We start from the raw sequence: 16,789 nt of genomic DNA, 5'->3' as shown, positions 1-16,789 counted from the left end.
TATTTAAGGGTCTCTTATGGTTTGCTTCCCTCTCTGTTTTTGTCTTATTTTTCCTTCCCTTCCCCTATGTTCATCTGTTCTGTTTCTTCAATTCCTCATATGAGTGAAATCATATGATGTTTATCTTTGACTGACTTATTTTGCATAGCATGATTCACTCTAGTTCCATCCACATTGTTAAAAAAGGCAAGATTTCATTCTTTTTGATTACTGAGTAATATTACATTGTGTATATATACCACACCTTCTTTGTCCATTTTTGTCAGTCAATGGACATTTGGGCTCTTTCCACAATTTGGCTATTGTTGATAGCACTGCTAGAAACATTGGGGTGCATATGCCACCCCAGTAAATGTATTCCATCAGTATTATTGTCACTATTTATGGGTAGAATGTTTGATTATAAGCAGTATGCACGAATCTCAATCTCTATCGATTGACTGATCTATCTTCTATTTTATTTTATCTTGTCTGTGTCTCTATATGGCCTAGATATGTAAGCTGGTTAGATTACAGAGCAAAGAACTATTTATGACATGTTGATCTATATTGGCCTTCATTTGTCCTACATTACAGATTATAGCTTATCCTCAGACTAGCCATTGCAGAAATAATGGCCACTAATCACAGGAAGTGCAGCTTAACTCCATCAGTAATGCAGGAGAAAAGAAAAAAAAGACATTTTACTGATCAATCATAGTCATTCATGAAAGGCAGAATTATTACTATTTTGGTTTCCTTAGTTTCCAAGATGTTAATGTAAGATTTTAAAGTAATGATAGATAAGGAAAACTTGACCTTTTTAATTAAAATGTCCTTCTAGTAGTTGTAAAAAACCAGGTAGTCCTTGATAGCTGTTTTAAATATTATTTTTTCTATTATGTTTCAAGGTGCACAAGAGAATTAGAACTCAAATGCCATGTAAAGTTTTGTTGGTAGTGTTTCTGCCCAAATAAACAACTGCTAGTTAGCTTATTCCATGGAAAGTGTCCCTTTTCACATTGCTCACAATACAATTTATAAGCCAAAGAATATGAGAAAATTTTTTGTAATGTTTTCATCTAGGGATTATTATCTAAAGGATTTTGTTGTCAGTGAATTTTTTACATCATTCAGTTAGTTCACCTCAAGTTAGGAAATGTTTCTTGAGTTCTTCCTACATGAAAGATGCTGGTAGAATAAAATAGTGAATAAGATGTAGATACTTTGTTACATATTATCTGCAGTTGGTAAGTTCAGAATACATAACTAGAACCAAATATAGTATGAATGCAACTGTGGTAAAAGTTAAAATACAGTATTCACCTACAGGTGCTTTGAGAATGTACTAGAACAGGGTCAGGGAATCGGGTTAGAGCCATGTCAGTTATTCCACGGAGAAATGGTGAAATTTTCACTTAATGAAGGGGAATTTTAATAATACAAAGTATTAAAAAGCACAGATTTTGAGCAAACACAGTTATGAACTCTTTTATTAGTATATAAGTATGTTTGTTTTTCTTTTATTGAACATATTCTCTACACCATTATGTACAGTGTACTTAAAATTAATAAAAATGTATGATGAATTTCTTATAGAACCAGTTACTTTATGGCCAACTGTTAAATATGTAATACCTAAAAACTGTATTAAATATTCCAGAAATGTTTTCCCTAATTTGATAGTACCATAAAATGTCTTATTTCTGGCAGTCCCTCTCATGCTTAGGCTAGCAAGTCTATGAACCTACTGTGTAACCCTTCAAATACCACGACGCCTCGCAAGTTGCATATCTGAATTGGACTAGCATTTTATTTATCTCTGCTCTTGAGAATCTTCCAACTTCTAATTAAATTTGGGGCAGCGTGAAAGGTTATCTGTTTGGCTTTTGTGATCTTTGAATATGTATCTTGTCACACAATTGACATGAAGATTTACCAAACTGACATTAATGGGAATTCGGGTCTATTTGAGGAATCACGGAGGTACACTGAAGGCAGCATTATCACTGTTATTATTTTAAATTGGAGACCAAAAATGCATAGCAATCTATTATTCCATGGAAAGGCTCAAAGACAGTGTTTATCCACTGAAAATAACTGGGTGGACTTGACGGCAATTTAAGTTTAGCTCTGACTTGTAACGCGTCCAAACTGAATCACCACATGGTTTTCCTAATTGATTAGTGTACAATCAGTTGTAAAGATTGTGGAAAGACACACTGAATTTGTCATGGGGAATTTAGTCTCTGCCTATATTCAAAATCTGAATCTGTCAGTATTCATTATGATTCTGAAGGTTTTATTAATATTAATGCTTAGTTATAAAGAAAGCCAACCTGTCTTGGATAGTGACTGATAACCCATTTAGAAAGAGTTCTGTTTTTGTGTCAGTATATGTCTGGTTTCTCTTCATTTAGTTTTGTATTCTAAAGAACATCTTGAATAAAAGCAAGGTTTTATTAAGGAAGGATCTATATGCTCTGGCCATGTATTCCTTATTTTAATATTATAGTTCAGGACAGGTGCAGGCAATTTCCTCATCAGTCTAAGCAAATAGAGCTAAATTTCGTATGTGGTAAAAGACTGACCTAATATTGTTAAAGAATCATTACATCAAAACCATGGAGAAAAGGAGAGTGGAAGAAAAATAACACCTAATTTTGAGTACTGTTCTTCCTTACGTGTTTTGTTCCCAAGTCTTTCCTGAAAAAATATTCCATTTCTGGGTTCTGTTTCAAATTCAAAATATAGAAGCTCTTTAAATCCAAGTGCGTAAATGTGCATTACAGGTCATGGCTATTGGTCGCACCTTTGAGGAGAGTTTCCAGAAGGCCTTACGAATGTGCCACCCGTCAATAGATGGGTTCACTTCCCGTCTCCCAATGAACAAAGAATGGCCATCCAACATAGATCTCAGAAGAGAGCTGGCTGACCCATCCAGCATCCGCATCTATGCCATTGCCAAGGTAATATGTGCTAAGGGGTCCAGAGCTACTGTTTTCTTCAGAATAGAGTCAGCCTGGATTTTAAAGTAAAATTGAATCACAGAGTGGTTGTGAATTCAGGGATTTGGGGGCAAAACTTTAATTCTTTTCAGTAATATTATACTGGAGACTTCTGTGGCTTTCTTCTGGTTATTCTATAATTAATCAAATATTATCACCTTTTTAGAATTTGATTTAAGCCTGGACTTAAGGACATCTATTACAGCTTTAAAGGATGATCACAGACATAAAATGTTCCTCCTTTTTGGTATATGTCTTATCAATACTCGCAAGTAGGTTTGATCATTTTGAGTTACTGTTTCCTACCACTCTCATTACTTGTTCCTTGAAAATGTATAAAATTGTATTTTAGAAAGGAAGATGCATAAAATAGTATCCTTAGTATATGCTGCCTCAGACTTGAAAATAATCTTTATTCGCTCCTTTTTCTATGTTTAAACAACAACAACCATAAAGATCTTCCATGATTATAGGCTTTTTTGTGTAATTATTTTATTGGTCTTACTTTTAGAACAAAAAAGCCCCACATTTCTCACTTCTACCCATGAGTTCCCTTTTATGCAAATTAAGTGCCATATTAATCTCCTTTCATGTTTACTATGCATAGGGTTTTGAAGTTTCAGCTCATCTGATTTTATAAAAGGTGACTTGGGCAGCTGGGATCTGACCGGTCAGAAATCCCTGAATGGCTTTTTGACATTTAAGGAAGCTTAAACATTAATCCTCCAACAGTATCAAACCACACTGAAGCTACAAAGCCCCACTGACCATTTTATATGTCGTGTGCGCATGTGGGATGAGTTGATGAAAATATGAATTTTGCCTTTAAAGAGGGAATCAATCCGTCATTGTAATTTGCCTTTGTGTGACAACGGAAAAATGCTGTGAGTGATTTTGAACTCACTGCAACTTTAATGTCCATATATTGAGTCCTGCTGAGAGGGGAGAAGGGAAGGGAATGTTTCCTTCGTTGCATATAATGTTATACTCTCCTCACCTTTATGGTTTCTAAATGCAGAGTATTAAGTTCCATTGAAATTCTGGCAGATGCTAGTATCTTTTGATGGACATTTCCTAATATTGAGTTTCAAGGTAATAGAGAATTAACATTTTTCAGTGGGGGTGATGGTGGTAATGAGCGGTTATTCCAGGGAGCCATTTCACCTTCTTTATTGTTCTTATTCAAGTCTTTTGTTTAAAAAAGCATTCTACCATATCATACACACACACACACACACACACACACACACACACACACGTGTATATGTGTATTATATATATGTGTATATATATATGTGTGTATATATATATACACATATGATTTTTTTCCAGACAAAGGGGAATAATTGGATTGTTTTCTGTAAGCCTGGTAATCATCCTCTGCCATTTTGAGGCAGATGAAAAAGGGAAGTATTTCCAAGTTCCCAGTGAGGCTGTAAAACTCAAACAAATCTCTCATTCTTTTCTGACGGACTTATAAAGGATAAGAATTCTGGAAAAACGTGTGGAGATTCTTTCTCGCAGAGTACTCTACGTACGAGCAAGAAGTGCAGGGGCTGAGGTGTAAATTATTGGCTGCCAGAGTGCCGGCAGAAGGAACTGATTTCTGTGTGTTAGAGGTCATCATTACTGTTCATTTCCACAGCAACCGGAACTTGGTGGTTTTGACAAAGAGAGTAAGGACTGTGGAGGGCTGAAGGGGAAAAAGAATGAAGGGAGTGAGTAAATCTTCGCTCGCTTTCATGATTCTTAGAAAAGGGCAAGTTGCTCGGAGGCCTGATTTTTGCTGCAGTCTTATTTCAGGATGACTGGATCATCACCTCTTTTGATTTGGGGTGAATACAGGGCATTATTTTTGATTTGGGAAACATTAGAGTAACCTCAAACTTGTTTGGGGTCATTATGAACTTTATTATAGCCGTGTGACATGGCAGTGCTGTAGTGCTTGAAGATGAAGTCCTAAGACAGCAGGATCTGGCTTTCTGTCAGAAACTGTGGGTGTGACTGTAGCTGTCCTTCCTCACTGGGAAATGACTCCAGGATTCTAGGTCCTCTGCCAATTGCAGGGTGATTACTGTGTGTGATTGTGTGAAAACTTCTTCTGGTCTGTCAAAAGTGTCGCTAACTTCAGATCCTATCCCCCTCTCGGTGTTGATGGCCAACAGCTAATTGTGTCTTTAATCACTTGGAAAATGAGACAGAATATTAAGTCCTTGGGAACATGGCTATATAGAGGGAGAATAAAACAAAGAAAAAAAAAAAACACCACAGACTTATAGTAAAATGATCTTGCCTTTGAGTATTCCCAATAAATATCATGTTATGCTAGTCAACAGAATTATGAACTGTGCTGTCTCTCAATACTTATTATCATTATCTCTCTGATGCTAGACAGAAGTGAACGTTTAGAGAAAATTAAGCTCCTGCAGTTGAAATAGAAGAGTAGAATTACTAGTTACATATATTTCTTAATGGGATTTAAAAATATGGTGTGTCATTTCTAGAACGTGTTATTTTGGAGCATTATCTGATTATTATTTTTCATAGAGTATAAATATATATCTAAAAATAGCAAAGAATAAGAGTGGATATCTTTTGAATATCAAGGTTTGGGTTTTGAGAGTTTATTTCTTCTCTCAGTTGTCTTTTCTCCTCAGCTTAATGACCCGTAGTTGTAATTTTACTTCTGAGAAATTGCTAAAGTAAGCTTGAGGAAAAAGCTGAGCTTCCTATCAGGACAGAAGTTATTACTACATTGTTTTGGAATATATTAGGATTCTGTAAAATGCCTGTCTTAGCACAAAAGTCATGGTAACTGATTCAAAATAATTTTTTTGTTTGAAGTCCTCTCTGAGGAAATGTTCTAAAGAAATAGCACTGAGTCAGATTTGAGCCATAAATTCTCACTGACTGGTTTGTGTGAATGTGGAATGAGGTGATAACAATATGGTATTTGCCAAAGGGTAATTATCCAAAAATACAAGTTAAATGACCGTTGTATTGATTCTAGATTTTCCTACCAATGTGTCTTAACTGTAGTTTCAAGAGATTCTCTTTAATTCCAAAGAGATGTATCAAATTTAGGATATGATTGTTAACATGGTTATATAAAAAGCAGGAAACAGAGCCTGTTAGGGAGATCTTTCTAAGCACACACAGCTCTGATTAACTCAAGGCGCCTCCTTGGTATGCCATTTGGGATACAGTTGGTAGCGTCAGTAGGTTTCTCGGGAGGAACATCAATGATATGCTATTGGTTCCATTCTCATTCTATAGCCTTGGGCTCTCTGAGTGAGGGGGAGGAGTGGCTGCTATATAGGTTTTCAACCAAATAAGCCACTTATAAAATGGGTGCCAAAGAAAGTGTGTCTTCTTTTGGCAGGCCTTGGAAGACAACATGTCCCTTGATGAGATCATGAAGCTCACATCCATTGACAAGTGGTTTTTGTATAAGATGCGTGACATTTTAAACATGGAAAAGACACTGAAAGGGCTCAACAGGTAAGGCAGTGTCCTCTGATTTGCTCCAGATACTTTCTGTGCAACTTTCGTCCTCTCTTACCCTCAAGCATTTGGCCAAAATTCTGCTTCAATGGAGTAAATAGTGCCAAGATTGGAAAGCAGGAGCCACAGCCACAAGAAATGGCAGTTTTAGATGTTGAATTTACCTTTTGAAAGGTATCTCCTAATATTCTTAGCTACCTTGAACCCCTACCACTGCCATCAAACATAGTGATATTTTCTTAAGTATTTTGAAGTTATAAAAATTGGGATACATTTATGAACTCATGTGCTATTTGACTTACCAAAAATTACCTAGATTAAAATTTTATCAGTCAATAATTAAATGAATAATATTCCTATCTTCAATAACATTTCTAAGTTCTGAATTCTGTTTTTCTCTTTTAATATCAATCTACATATTGCTGTATATTGACGGGCAAATGTATTCCTCTTGCATTTTACTGATATTTTTTAACACCGGGACTTCCAGTTCAGCATACAAATAAGCCACATTCAAGTTTCTGTTAATAGATTCTTTACCTCTCACTAATTTACATTTTTATCTCCTTCATGGCCAATTATTTTTAAAATTTCATTTCATGTTCAGAATATTCTGATAATGTCAGTGCTTTAAAATCTACTTTTTTATTTTCATGAGAAGACCGTTTGTTGGGGCACCTCAGGCTTATGAGATCACAGATAGGTTTTAAACGTGGATCTTTGATAAGAGGAACATTTATTATGAATCTAAGGAAGACAGTATAATCTTCTTTAGCTTCTCCCTTTAAGAGGGTTCTGAAATATACTCTTATTAGAAAGAAGTCTCACCTACAAGCCTAGGTATACGTTTAGAGAGAGGGAAACTTTTTGTTTGCATAAATGATTCCCAAATGATTTGAGAAAATGTAAAAATATTAATCATTTCAAATTTCGTTGAAGACAGTGGAGGTTCTCAAAATCTACCTCTGTAGACCTCTGTTACCTCTGTTACCGTGTTTACCTAATCAAGATGCACACAAACAAGGCAATAATACCTCTTGCTTTTCTTTAGGAGCAATATGAGGTACTTTTTCATCTATTGAACAGTTGCCCACAACAAATGCTTGGTTTTGAAAATTGGGGATTCCAATCTGCCAAAAATGAAACTAGCTGTGGTTGCCTATAAGTCATCCTTTCTAGTGGTCACATAAAATGAACAGTAGATAGCAAATACGTTAAGAATTGAGCCCATACATTCATCTTAGAATTTTGCTGACTTGAGGTTTCTTTTCTTGGTTTGTGAGGCCAGCAGAACTTCCATGTTGAATTATAGTCTGTTTCACTGTTTTCAGTTTCAGACAACTGATTGCAAATGCCTGTGAAACCACTCCAATTAAAACCACATGAGGGTGCTAGAAACTTAGAGTATGCCAATCACAGCAGGGAGGAGACCTGGGGTGAAAAATAGCAGATGTTATTGTGATTTAAATTTTCACTTCATATACATTCTGATTTGGGGACAAATTCTATGTTTCAATTGAATAGTTTTTGTTGCAACCAGAAAGCAGGTTGAAATTCTAACTAAGCAGAAATAAGTGGATGGGTGATAGTGAAAAATGTCCTCGGAGGATTAGACCCATACTGTTAGAGATCACTTATAATATCTTTTGACTTCCACATTCTGTTGCATTTATTTGCTAATAATTTAACATTTTTAGTTTCTGTTTCCTAACATAGGCATATTTGTACATAGATATATTTTCTATTGTTCACAATGATCAACATTAAATTTTTTTATATAAATCTTTCAATAATTCAAAAGATTCCAAAAAATTATACGTAAAATTATCTTTTGTCTCAAGAATTCAACAGGTATTAGTAAACCTAAATCCTGAATTCATTATTTTCTGAATGATACTTTACTGTTTATTATTATTATTTTTTTGAAGTGGTATAGATGCACACACAGCAATTTGATAATGATTATTATTTAGAAGTGTTAGATAGAGGGGCGCCTGGTTAGCTCAGTCGGTTGGGCTTCTGACTTTGGCTCAGGTCATGGTCTCGCAGTGCGTGGGTTCGAGCCCCACATCAGGCTCTGTGCTGACAACTCGGAGCCTGGAGCCTGCTTCAGATTCTGTGTCTCCGTCTCTCTCTGCCCCTCTCCTGCTCACACTCTGTCTGTCTGTCTGCCTGTCTGTCTGTCTCTCTAAAAAATACATAAATATTTAGAAAAAAAAAGAAAGAGGTGTTAGATAGATTAAAAAAAGACTAGATGGGCCCTGAAGCTACCTGTCTCAGTCATTCTGTGGTACATAGAAGTCTAAATAGAGGTCTAAAGTTGGATAGATGTCACGGCTGATGGAGTGTAAGTATGTAGGGCTTGAGTTTTATTGTCCTATTTTGGTTATCTTCACCGTTACCCTGGATTATGATATCTCCTGCTTTTTCGCAGACCTCTAAATATCCAAACAGGCTTAGTCATCAAGGCAGATTCTGCTCCAATAGTAATAATAACTATTATCAGTTGGCATTATATAGTTGAATTGTGTCTTACCTATTTGCAGAAAGTTTACAAAGATTAGTTCTTTTCCCTTTGCATTCATCTGTGGTTCACTTTGTTTCAAAATCTCAACTGTTCCAGCACTGGAAAGGCTCACTTTAGATGTGGGCCCAGGAGGTAGCTATTTATTTGGTGTGATTTGAGATGGCCCCTAAATTCTCTTACCTCAATAGATCTCTGGTGCCAATGTGCCCAGGTCCCTTTGCATTCTTTTTAGGTACCTGGGGAAATAGGCAGTGGGGATCTCAGCCGGGAGAAGAGGAGAAGCTTAAACATAGGGCAAAGTATAGAATGATACATGTGGGTTAGGTTTCACTCAGTTCCTTTCTCATGTGTTGGAAGAGTATAGGCTAAGGAGCTAGTCAGATAATAGGTGTGAAGTCTTCCCCGCTGTGGACTCATGGGCATGTCACCTCCCTCACTTCTCTGGCCTCACATTCTTTCTGATAATGTCTGCCTTATACTTTTGTTGTGAGGCTTAAACAAATATAAATATAAAGGACACCTGGAACATGATGAGTGCTCAACAAGGTTTTCCCTCTGAAAATGAAAATGCTACTTATGATGATGAAGGGTATTTTGCGATTTTAGATATATGCGTTTAAAGACAATTTTTAGAGTCACAATTTACATTTGCTTACATATTTCACAGTGTATCATTTCTTAATTTTCTTTATGATGCATTGTCACCTTATTTTAAAACCAGATCTTTTTAAAAAAAGAAGCAATGATAGCAAGTCATACAGATGCTATTCTTATCAAAAGATCAATAACACTCCATTATGCTAATGAACAAAAATTCCCACTCTACCGTTGTTAATCATGCTAAGATTCTTCTAAAATCCAATAAACACGTTTACTAGCAGAGCATGAGAATATCATTCGAATTGATGGCCAATCTATGACTTGTATTTACATATAGTCATCTGAAATGAAGTTCAGAATTTGACTCCTAAATGGAATATACCCACATATTTGGTATATATGTGAATGCCCACAGACTGGAGTGGGGAAAACAACGATTGTAACGACGTTGGCATTATGGAAATAACTGACGAGTTTTCCATGTCTGTGAGAAAGCGGAAATTATATAAGTTCCTTTCCTTGAAGGGTGGAGATGAGCATGTATCGTGCTGAGGATGATGTATGAAACCCCAGCCTTTTCTAGGGCTGAGATGTTGGACCACTCTTAGAATAATCGACCTGGCGTCCCTGCTGCAAATGCCTGCTCCCATCAGAACTCAGTTTGCCATCTCCAATACATGAGTATAGCAATGGGAGCCCTCAGGAGACTTCCAGAGCAATAGCCATTCTTACCAATTTAGGTGATAACCATTATTCAGACAGCTTCAGCAAAAAATTTCTCTTCCCCACTTGAGTTCACTGACTTTCTCCTTTTCCTCTTAAATTGTTTATTGCTGCCCAAGGGCATGCTAGGAAAGTTGACTGTTCTAGGCAGTTCCCCAAATTTATAAGCTGGTGTAGTGGCATTAATCGACCTAGAGTGATAACATATTTTACAGTGAATTCCTTTAGGTTTTCAAAAGTTTCTCTTTATTCAAAGTGATATGAGTTGTATCATGTAGGATTCCAATGCCTGTTATTCATATGCATTGGGATTTAGATGTTTAATCTATTAACTTCCCATTAGTGGATCACTTTCCAAGAAGTTTAAGAAAACTTAAGGCTGTCGAATTTTTAGTGGAACAGCAACATTTACATAGACTCTATCCGCTGGCCTTCACAACTGAACTATTCACATTTTAATATGGCTATTTTCCCCACACTCGCTCATCTTACCAACAGCGACTCTTTCACACCTAATGCTCCTCCCCTATAGCATTTTCATAAATGCTCATGACAAGAAAAAATATACTTATTTTGATCTATTAAAAATTAGAAAAATCTCACCTGTAATCCTTTCCTCCATTAGCATATAGATAGATTCAATTTTGGTCATGCAAATAAATCTGACCTGGAGGGCAGAAGTACAAGTACCATAAATCAAATGTCAAATGTCTTCATCAGCTAGGTTCTCCTGATATAGCTGATTCCCTTAGGTAATAAAAGAATGGATTTAGAATTATATCTTTTAGTACAGAAACTTGAGCTTTGATTCAATCAAGCAATTCTGAATGCCTTCCAAGTATAAGATAATAATCGCAAAATTTGTAGACTACGTATCAGTCGCTACTCTAGCTACATTATTTCATTTAATTTTTACCACAACCTAAGGAAGTCAGTAGTTATCCTGATTTTATAGATAGTAAGCTGAGGTACAGAGATATTTAGCAATTTCCTTGCGATCACATGCTAATAAATGACAGATTCGAGATCAAACCTGAGCAGGACTCCAGGGCCTAGGATGTTTGATATTTCACCCCTGTGCTATATGTAAGTGTGTGTATATGTATATACACACATATATATGTATGTGTGCATTCACACATATGATTGTATATATTATGGTTAGAGGTGTGGAAAGGTGAATTATAGGCATTATATATACATCTGGGGGAAATAAGGTTACATGTCATAGACAGTTTAAAAAAAGGTTTATTTATTTTATTTCAAGAGAGAGAGCTTGAGCAGGGAAGGGGCAGAGAGCTGGAGAGAGGAAGAATCCCAAGCAGGCTCTGGGTTGTCAGCGCAGAGCTCAGTGTGGGGCTCAATCCCAAGAACTGTGAGATCATGACCTAAACCTAAATCAAGAGTCAGACGTTTAACCAACCAAGCCACCTGGGTGCCCTTACACTTTCAATGTAGTAACAGTAGTCCATAAAGGGATAGTTGTCCCATCACTGTAGAACTAGCACATATGATAAGTTTCCCCTATGTTAGGAAGTAATAGACAAGCACAGGTACACATATCTCTCAGTTGAACCCCTTTTGCTGTAAGGAAGGAAGGAAGTCAACTATAAGAAAGCTTTTTTTTTGTAAGCAGGGACTATTTCAGGATACAATACTCCAAACATTTTTATTTATAATATCACATGGGATTAGCAATTTTAGATTGAAAGACAGTAATGACGCCTAAAAAAAAGCAACATGAACAGGCAAGAAAAAAAATGTGAGGGTGCTGATTACCAGCTTCGAGCAACTGCTTATCTTCTGCCTGTAACTATTTTTAATTTCTTTATTTTCTTATTTTGATTTTTGGGTGCTTTAACTATTTCTGATTGACCTATCAAAAGGAAACTGTTTTCGTCCAATTTAGATGTTTAAAAACAGGGTCTATGACCATTGACATACAGTTTATATCATGTAAATATAGGAGGCTAAGATTTGGATCTATTTCTCCATTAATTGTCGACACAAATTTAATTTACTATGGATTAAAGTATGAATTGTTCAGAAATTGCTTTTGTCTAATATCCTATAGGCTTCTTTTTTAATGTTTTAATTCTGATAACATTAATATTCTCTTCCCCCTTCACTGCCACTTACTGCTACATTCAATGTAGGAAAAAAGAGGAAAGTGTGCTTTTGAAGGGTCCAATTTTCATCTGAACATCACTGTGTTCAGTGTGATAAACTGTGTCCATTGGCGAGTGCTGAAAAATCATAGGTGTGCCTATTGCTTAGGAAAACAATCTAGGGCAAACCTGGTGAGTTCCACTTGGGCATTCAAGTGCTAAATTGAGCTCAGTAAAGTTGGCCATTTCCCTGCAGCCACAAACTTCTGGCAGATGTAATAATGCAGGTGTCACCTTAGCTGGAACACTCCCTTTGAATGTCCTCTCCTACACATGTTAGTTTCTATTGACTTTTTATTTAACTTGCTCACGAGGCATGGCAAAACCAGACAGGAACATTTTGTGCTTATATTTGATTAAAGTTTTTCGGGGGGGAAAGTGTCACCAAAAAGTTGTTAAAACTTATATGTAAGACAGAGAAATGTCAGTACTTCATTCTCTAAAGGTAATTTACATTTTCTGATAGAAAAAAATGAATAATGAACAACTTTCATCTTAAAGGATACTAGATACAGAAATAACTTAGGGAAAGAAATATATATATTTCCTTACATATGACATATAATTAATTGCATGTTATAATTTTGACGATACTTCACTATGACATATGCTTGTGATACCAATGACCATTTTCCCTACTCCAGTCTGTGGACATCCATATATATATTAAGTATGTGGGTATTTAATATTTTTAATGTATAATGAGATGGTGATGGTTGGACACTTTAGTGGAAACCGTTGATTTGATTTGCAATCAATGGGTATGTCCTGTGACCTCACTGCCAACTCACACTATCTTTCTGAGTCTCAGTTTCACTGTAGTAAAAAAAAAAAAATACTCCCCTCTTAATTTACTGGGAAGCTGTGCAACTAAGATGAATATAGGATATATTATGTATGAAGTGATTAACTCTAAAGGAAAACAATTTTATCATTTACTACATATTACCATTCTACAGTTTTAGTCATCATACCCTAAACAACTTATCTAATAAACTTATTCAAGAATACTAAAAACTCTTACATAAAAGAGGTTTTTTTTTTTCTATGTAAAAGAGGAGTATTACTGTGGGAATTTCCATGCCTCTGTGAACTAATGCCAAGAATACATTTTATTTTTAATTCATTTTATGTTCCATGTGATATTTTAGGTGATGTCATAGATTTCATAGGCCTTCACTAATTTTTTAACTAATCATTTATTGAATCAGATATAAAGTAAAAGCTTACATCAAATATCTAATGTTCTGAGAATCTTAATTGAATTCACTATTTATATAGTGTTTACATATGTGTATTTTGAAAGTGGGAGAGAGAACTTGATTCTATCACGGGCAAGATAAATGTTTTACCCAAACTGCTTCAGAGTGATATTTAGATAATTCACAAGATGAATATTATATATTTTGTGTGTATTGATTCTTAAACGTTTGATAGTTCAAAAATCTTAAGTTGACTTAAAATAACATATAGTCATAATTAGCATGTATGTGCCTCTTAATAGTCAAGAATTAATAGATTCTATCCCTATGTCAATATTTCTGATTTCAGCATGATGAGTTATATATTTTCTTGATGGCAGTTCTCTTTATTAGGAGCTCTTATTGGACCATATGGTATTTGTTCAGCTACTCAGTCATTATATTTATTGGGGACCTGCTATATGTAAGGCATGGTACTAGGCCCAGTGACATTTGTGAATGGATAATTGTTAGTCATTAACCTGCCTTCAATGGGTTTGTAATCTATTTTCAAAGATTAAATATATATACATGGTTATACATAAGGCAGATACTTTTAACAGATCAACTAAAGTCAGGAACACAAAGCTGGAAAAGTTAAGTAGAGGTTAAAATAAAAGTTCTAAGACCTTTGCAGAAGTTTTCTCATGTAAGTATCAATTTAAGGTTTCCTAGAAGGTGTGTATCCCTCCCTCATATTTTATAAATGAAACAATGTCTCAGATGTTTAAGTAAATTTTCAAGATTTCAGAGGTAGTGCATGTTGGAGTCAGGATTTAAGTTCAGGACTTTCAGAATCCAAGGACAACATATATCCCTTCTATACATCACAAAATATATACTTCAATATATTCCAGTGCCATAGAAGCCAAGGAAAGAGAGATTTTAACACAAAACAAATAAAAATAGGAAGACACTTTCACCAATATTGCAGAGTTTAGGGAGAGCAGAGAGGGAAAGAATTGAGTAAGTCTACCAAATTTGATGATCCGGAGGAAGGACAGGAACTAGTCTATAAGGACCAAATATGCAAGAAGAAAGAGGTGACGGGAAAATGGATAAATTTTACTTAGGAAGTAACAAATTGTGTTTGCTCTTCTATTGTTATATTTCTATTATGTTTCATAAAAATGAGAATCTTACTATAAATAAATCAACTCTATGAACAGAAATTAAAGTGGATATTATCAGCTATGGTTCAATATAAGTAGCAGCTGGAACCACAGTTTCATTTCATTGTTTTGTAATTATTTGATGCATGCTAGTAACATCCTCCAATTAAACTGTTAGTTCCATCACAGCAAATTCCAAATATCATAAGGTCTTAGTAGACTTTTATTATAAATTTTTCTTACAAGGCTTTGTTGATTTGTGTGAACAAAGAAAAAAGTTCACTATGCTGAGGTATAGCATCAGCTCTGAAACAGATATGAATGGCTTCCAATTCTTTATTGATCATATATTTTCTTCGGCATTGGCATATGATGTCTTCCATCAAGTAAACACTCAAAAGCACCGGGGCACCTGGGTGGCTCTGTCAGTTAAGTGTCCAACTTCGGCTCGGGTCATGATCTCAGGGTTCATGAGTTCGAGCACCGCGTGGGGCTCAGCGCTGATAGCTCGGAGCCTGGAGCTTGCTTCAGATTCTGTGTCTCCCTCTCTCTCTGCCCCTCCCTCGGTCATGCTCTGTCTCTCTCTCTCTCTCTCTCAAAAATAAATATTAAACAAAAAAATTTAAAAAGAATATTACAAAAATATTTGTGTGATAAGATGCCCATGAAATAAATGAATAAATATTCTTGGGAGAAAGTGAAAATCATAATTTCTTAGTCATGGCAAAGAAGGGAAGTTGGAGTATGGGAAAACGTGTTTATAGTTCCTAGTTGCTCCAAGAGACTCACAAAATGATGGCCTGAAAAACATATAGTCTAAGATATACACTCACTGTGTTGGAAGACATTGTAAATCAGCATCTCTACACTTTCATTCTTTTAAGTGACTGCATATCTACTGTTTAGGTAGGAATACTTCGAATAAACTGTTTTCTAATAACAGGGGGTTTATCTCATTGTTTTATATTATCAAATAGAGATTGTATATACTGGAAGCATTATAATTCCTGTCTGGGCATGAAAAAAAATCTCGATGGTCCCTTGAGAACAGGCCAAAATTATATTTTTTATTAAAAACAAAGAACTATCTAGAACTTTCAATATTGCAGATGTTTTTAAAAATTTTTGTGAAAAATGTTCACAAGTATTTACAATGGTAATGAAGTTTCTAATTTAATTAACCAGCAAGAAGGTTAAGGCAAAAAATACAGACTAACAATATTTATAATACAGGGATCCGTATTTCTCTGGTGACCTTAAATGCATTTCTGTTACAATACAGGTAGAAAATACCACTATTCTATTTTCGTGGATGGTGAAACTGAGTCACATCAAGGCGTGTGTCATAGTACATGTCACACCAGTCAGGAGAAAGCAAGGAATCTAGCCCAGGGCTTCTGCCTGCGGTTCTAATCACTAACCCTTTTCAAAAGCTTCTTTTTAGAGATATGACTTTTAAATCAGACAGCTGGAGATCAGTTCCTCCTTAGCTGTCAACTTGTGAGCTGTGTGTTTTCCTCTCTGAATCCTTGACCTCACTTAGAGCAGAAGCTTTGTAAGAGATGTGCCCTTCTCTAGAACTCTTGTGGGGAAAACACAGGGGCCTGGCAGGGAGAAAGCCCTGGTGAGTCACCTTTAAAAAAATATAAGCAGAATTTTCAAGGATATGGAGACCCGGGATAAGGGTTTTCCTTTTACATTTTGCCATATTTCAAATAAAAGGCTGTATACATATGCACACATACACATCCATTTAATCTTTCTTTAAATAAGAGGTAAACACCTCATCCTCCATGTTAACGCAGGTCAGTGAAAAGCACCTGATGTATACAATGGAAATGACCTTTACACAAAATAATCTACCTCCGCGGTAGTTATAGAAGCTAGATAATCAATCACTCAACGACCCCTCCGAAATTTTTCATCT

General features: G+C 35.6%; 1 protein-coding gene and 1 non-coding gene across 2 annotated transcripts in view; both read left to right on the top strand.

Moving 5' to 3' along the window:
* CPS1 (carbamoyl-phosphate synthase 1) overlaps positions 1–16,789 on the top strand; it is a 127,956-nt gene that overhangs the window by 57,651 nt on the left and 53,516 nt on the right. The window contains exons 20-21 of the mRNA XM_060623367.3: positions 2,772–2,948; positions 6,370–6,488. Of these exons, the coding sequence (XP_060479350.3) occupies positions 2,772–2,948; positions 6,370–6,488 (296 nt within the window). The remainder of the gene's footprint in view (positions 1–2,771; positions 2,949–6,369; positions 6,489–16,789) is intronic.
* TRNAQ-UUG (transfer RNA glutamine (anticodon UUG)) lies at positions 8,484–8,568 on the top strand. The gene has a single exon. It is a non-coding gene; the product is annotated as a tRNA-Gln (tRNA).

The sequence above is a fragment of the Panthera onca genome, chromosome C1, assembly GCF_046562875.1.
Source record: "Panthera onca isolate mPanOnc1 chromosome C1, mPanOnc1 haplotype 2, whole genome shotgun sequence".
Classification (NCBI taxonomy): domain Eukaryota; kingdom Metazoa; phylum Chordata; class Mammalia; order Carnivora; family Felidae; genus Panthera; species Panthera onca.
Note: the sequence above shows the minus strand (reverse complement) of the source record. Positions and strands in the feature narration are given on the sequence as shown.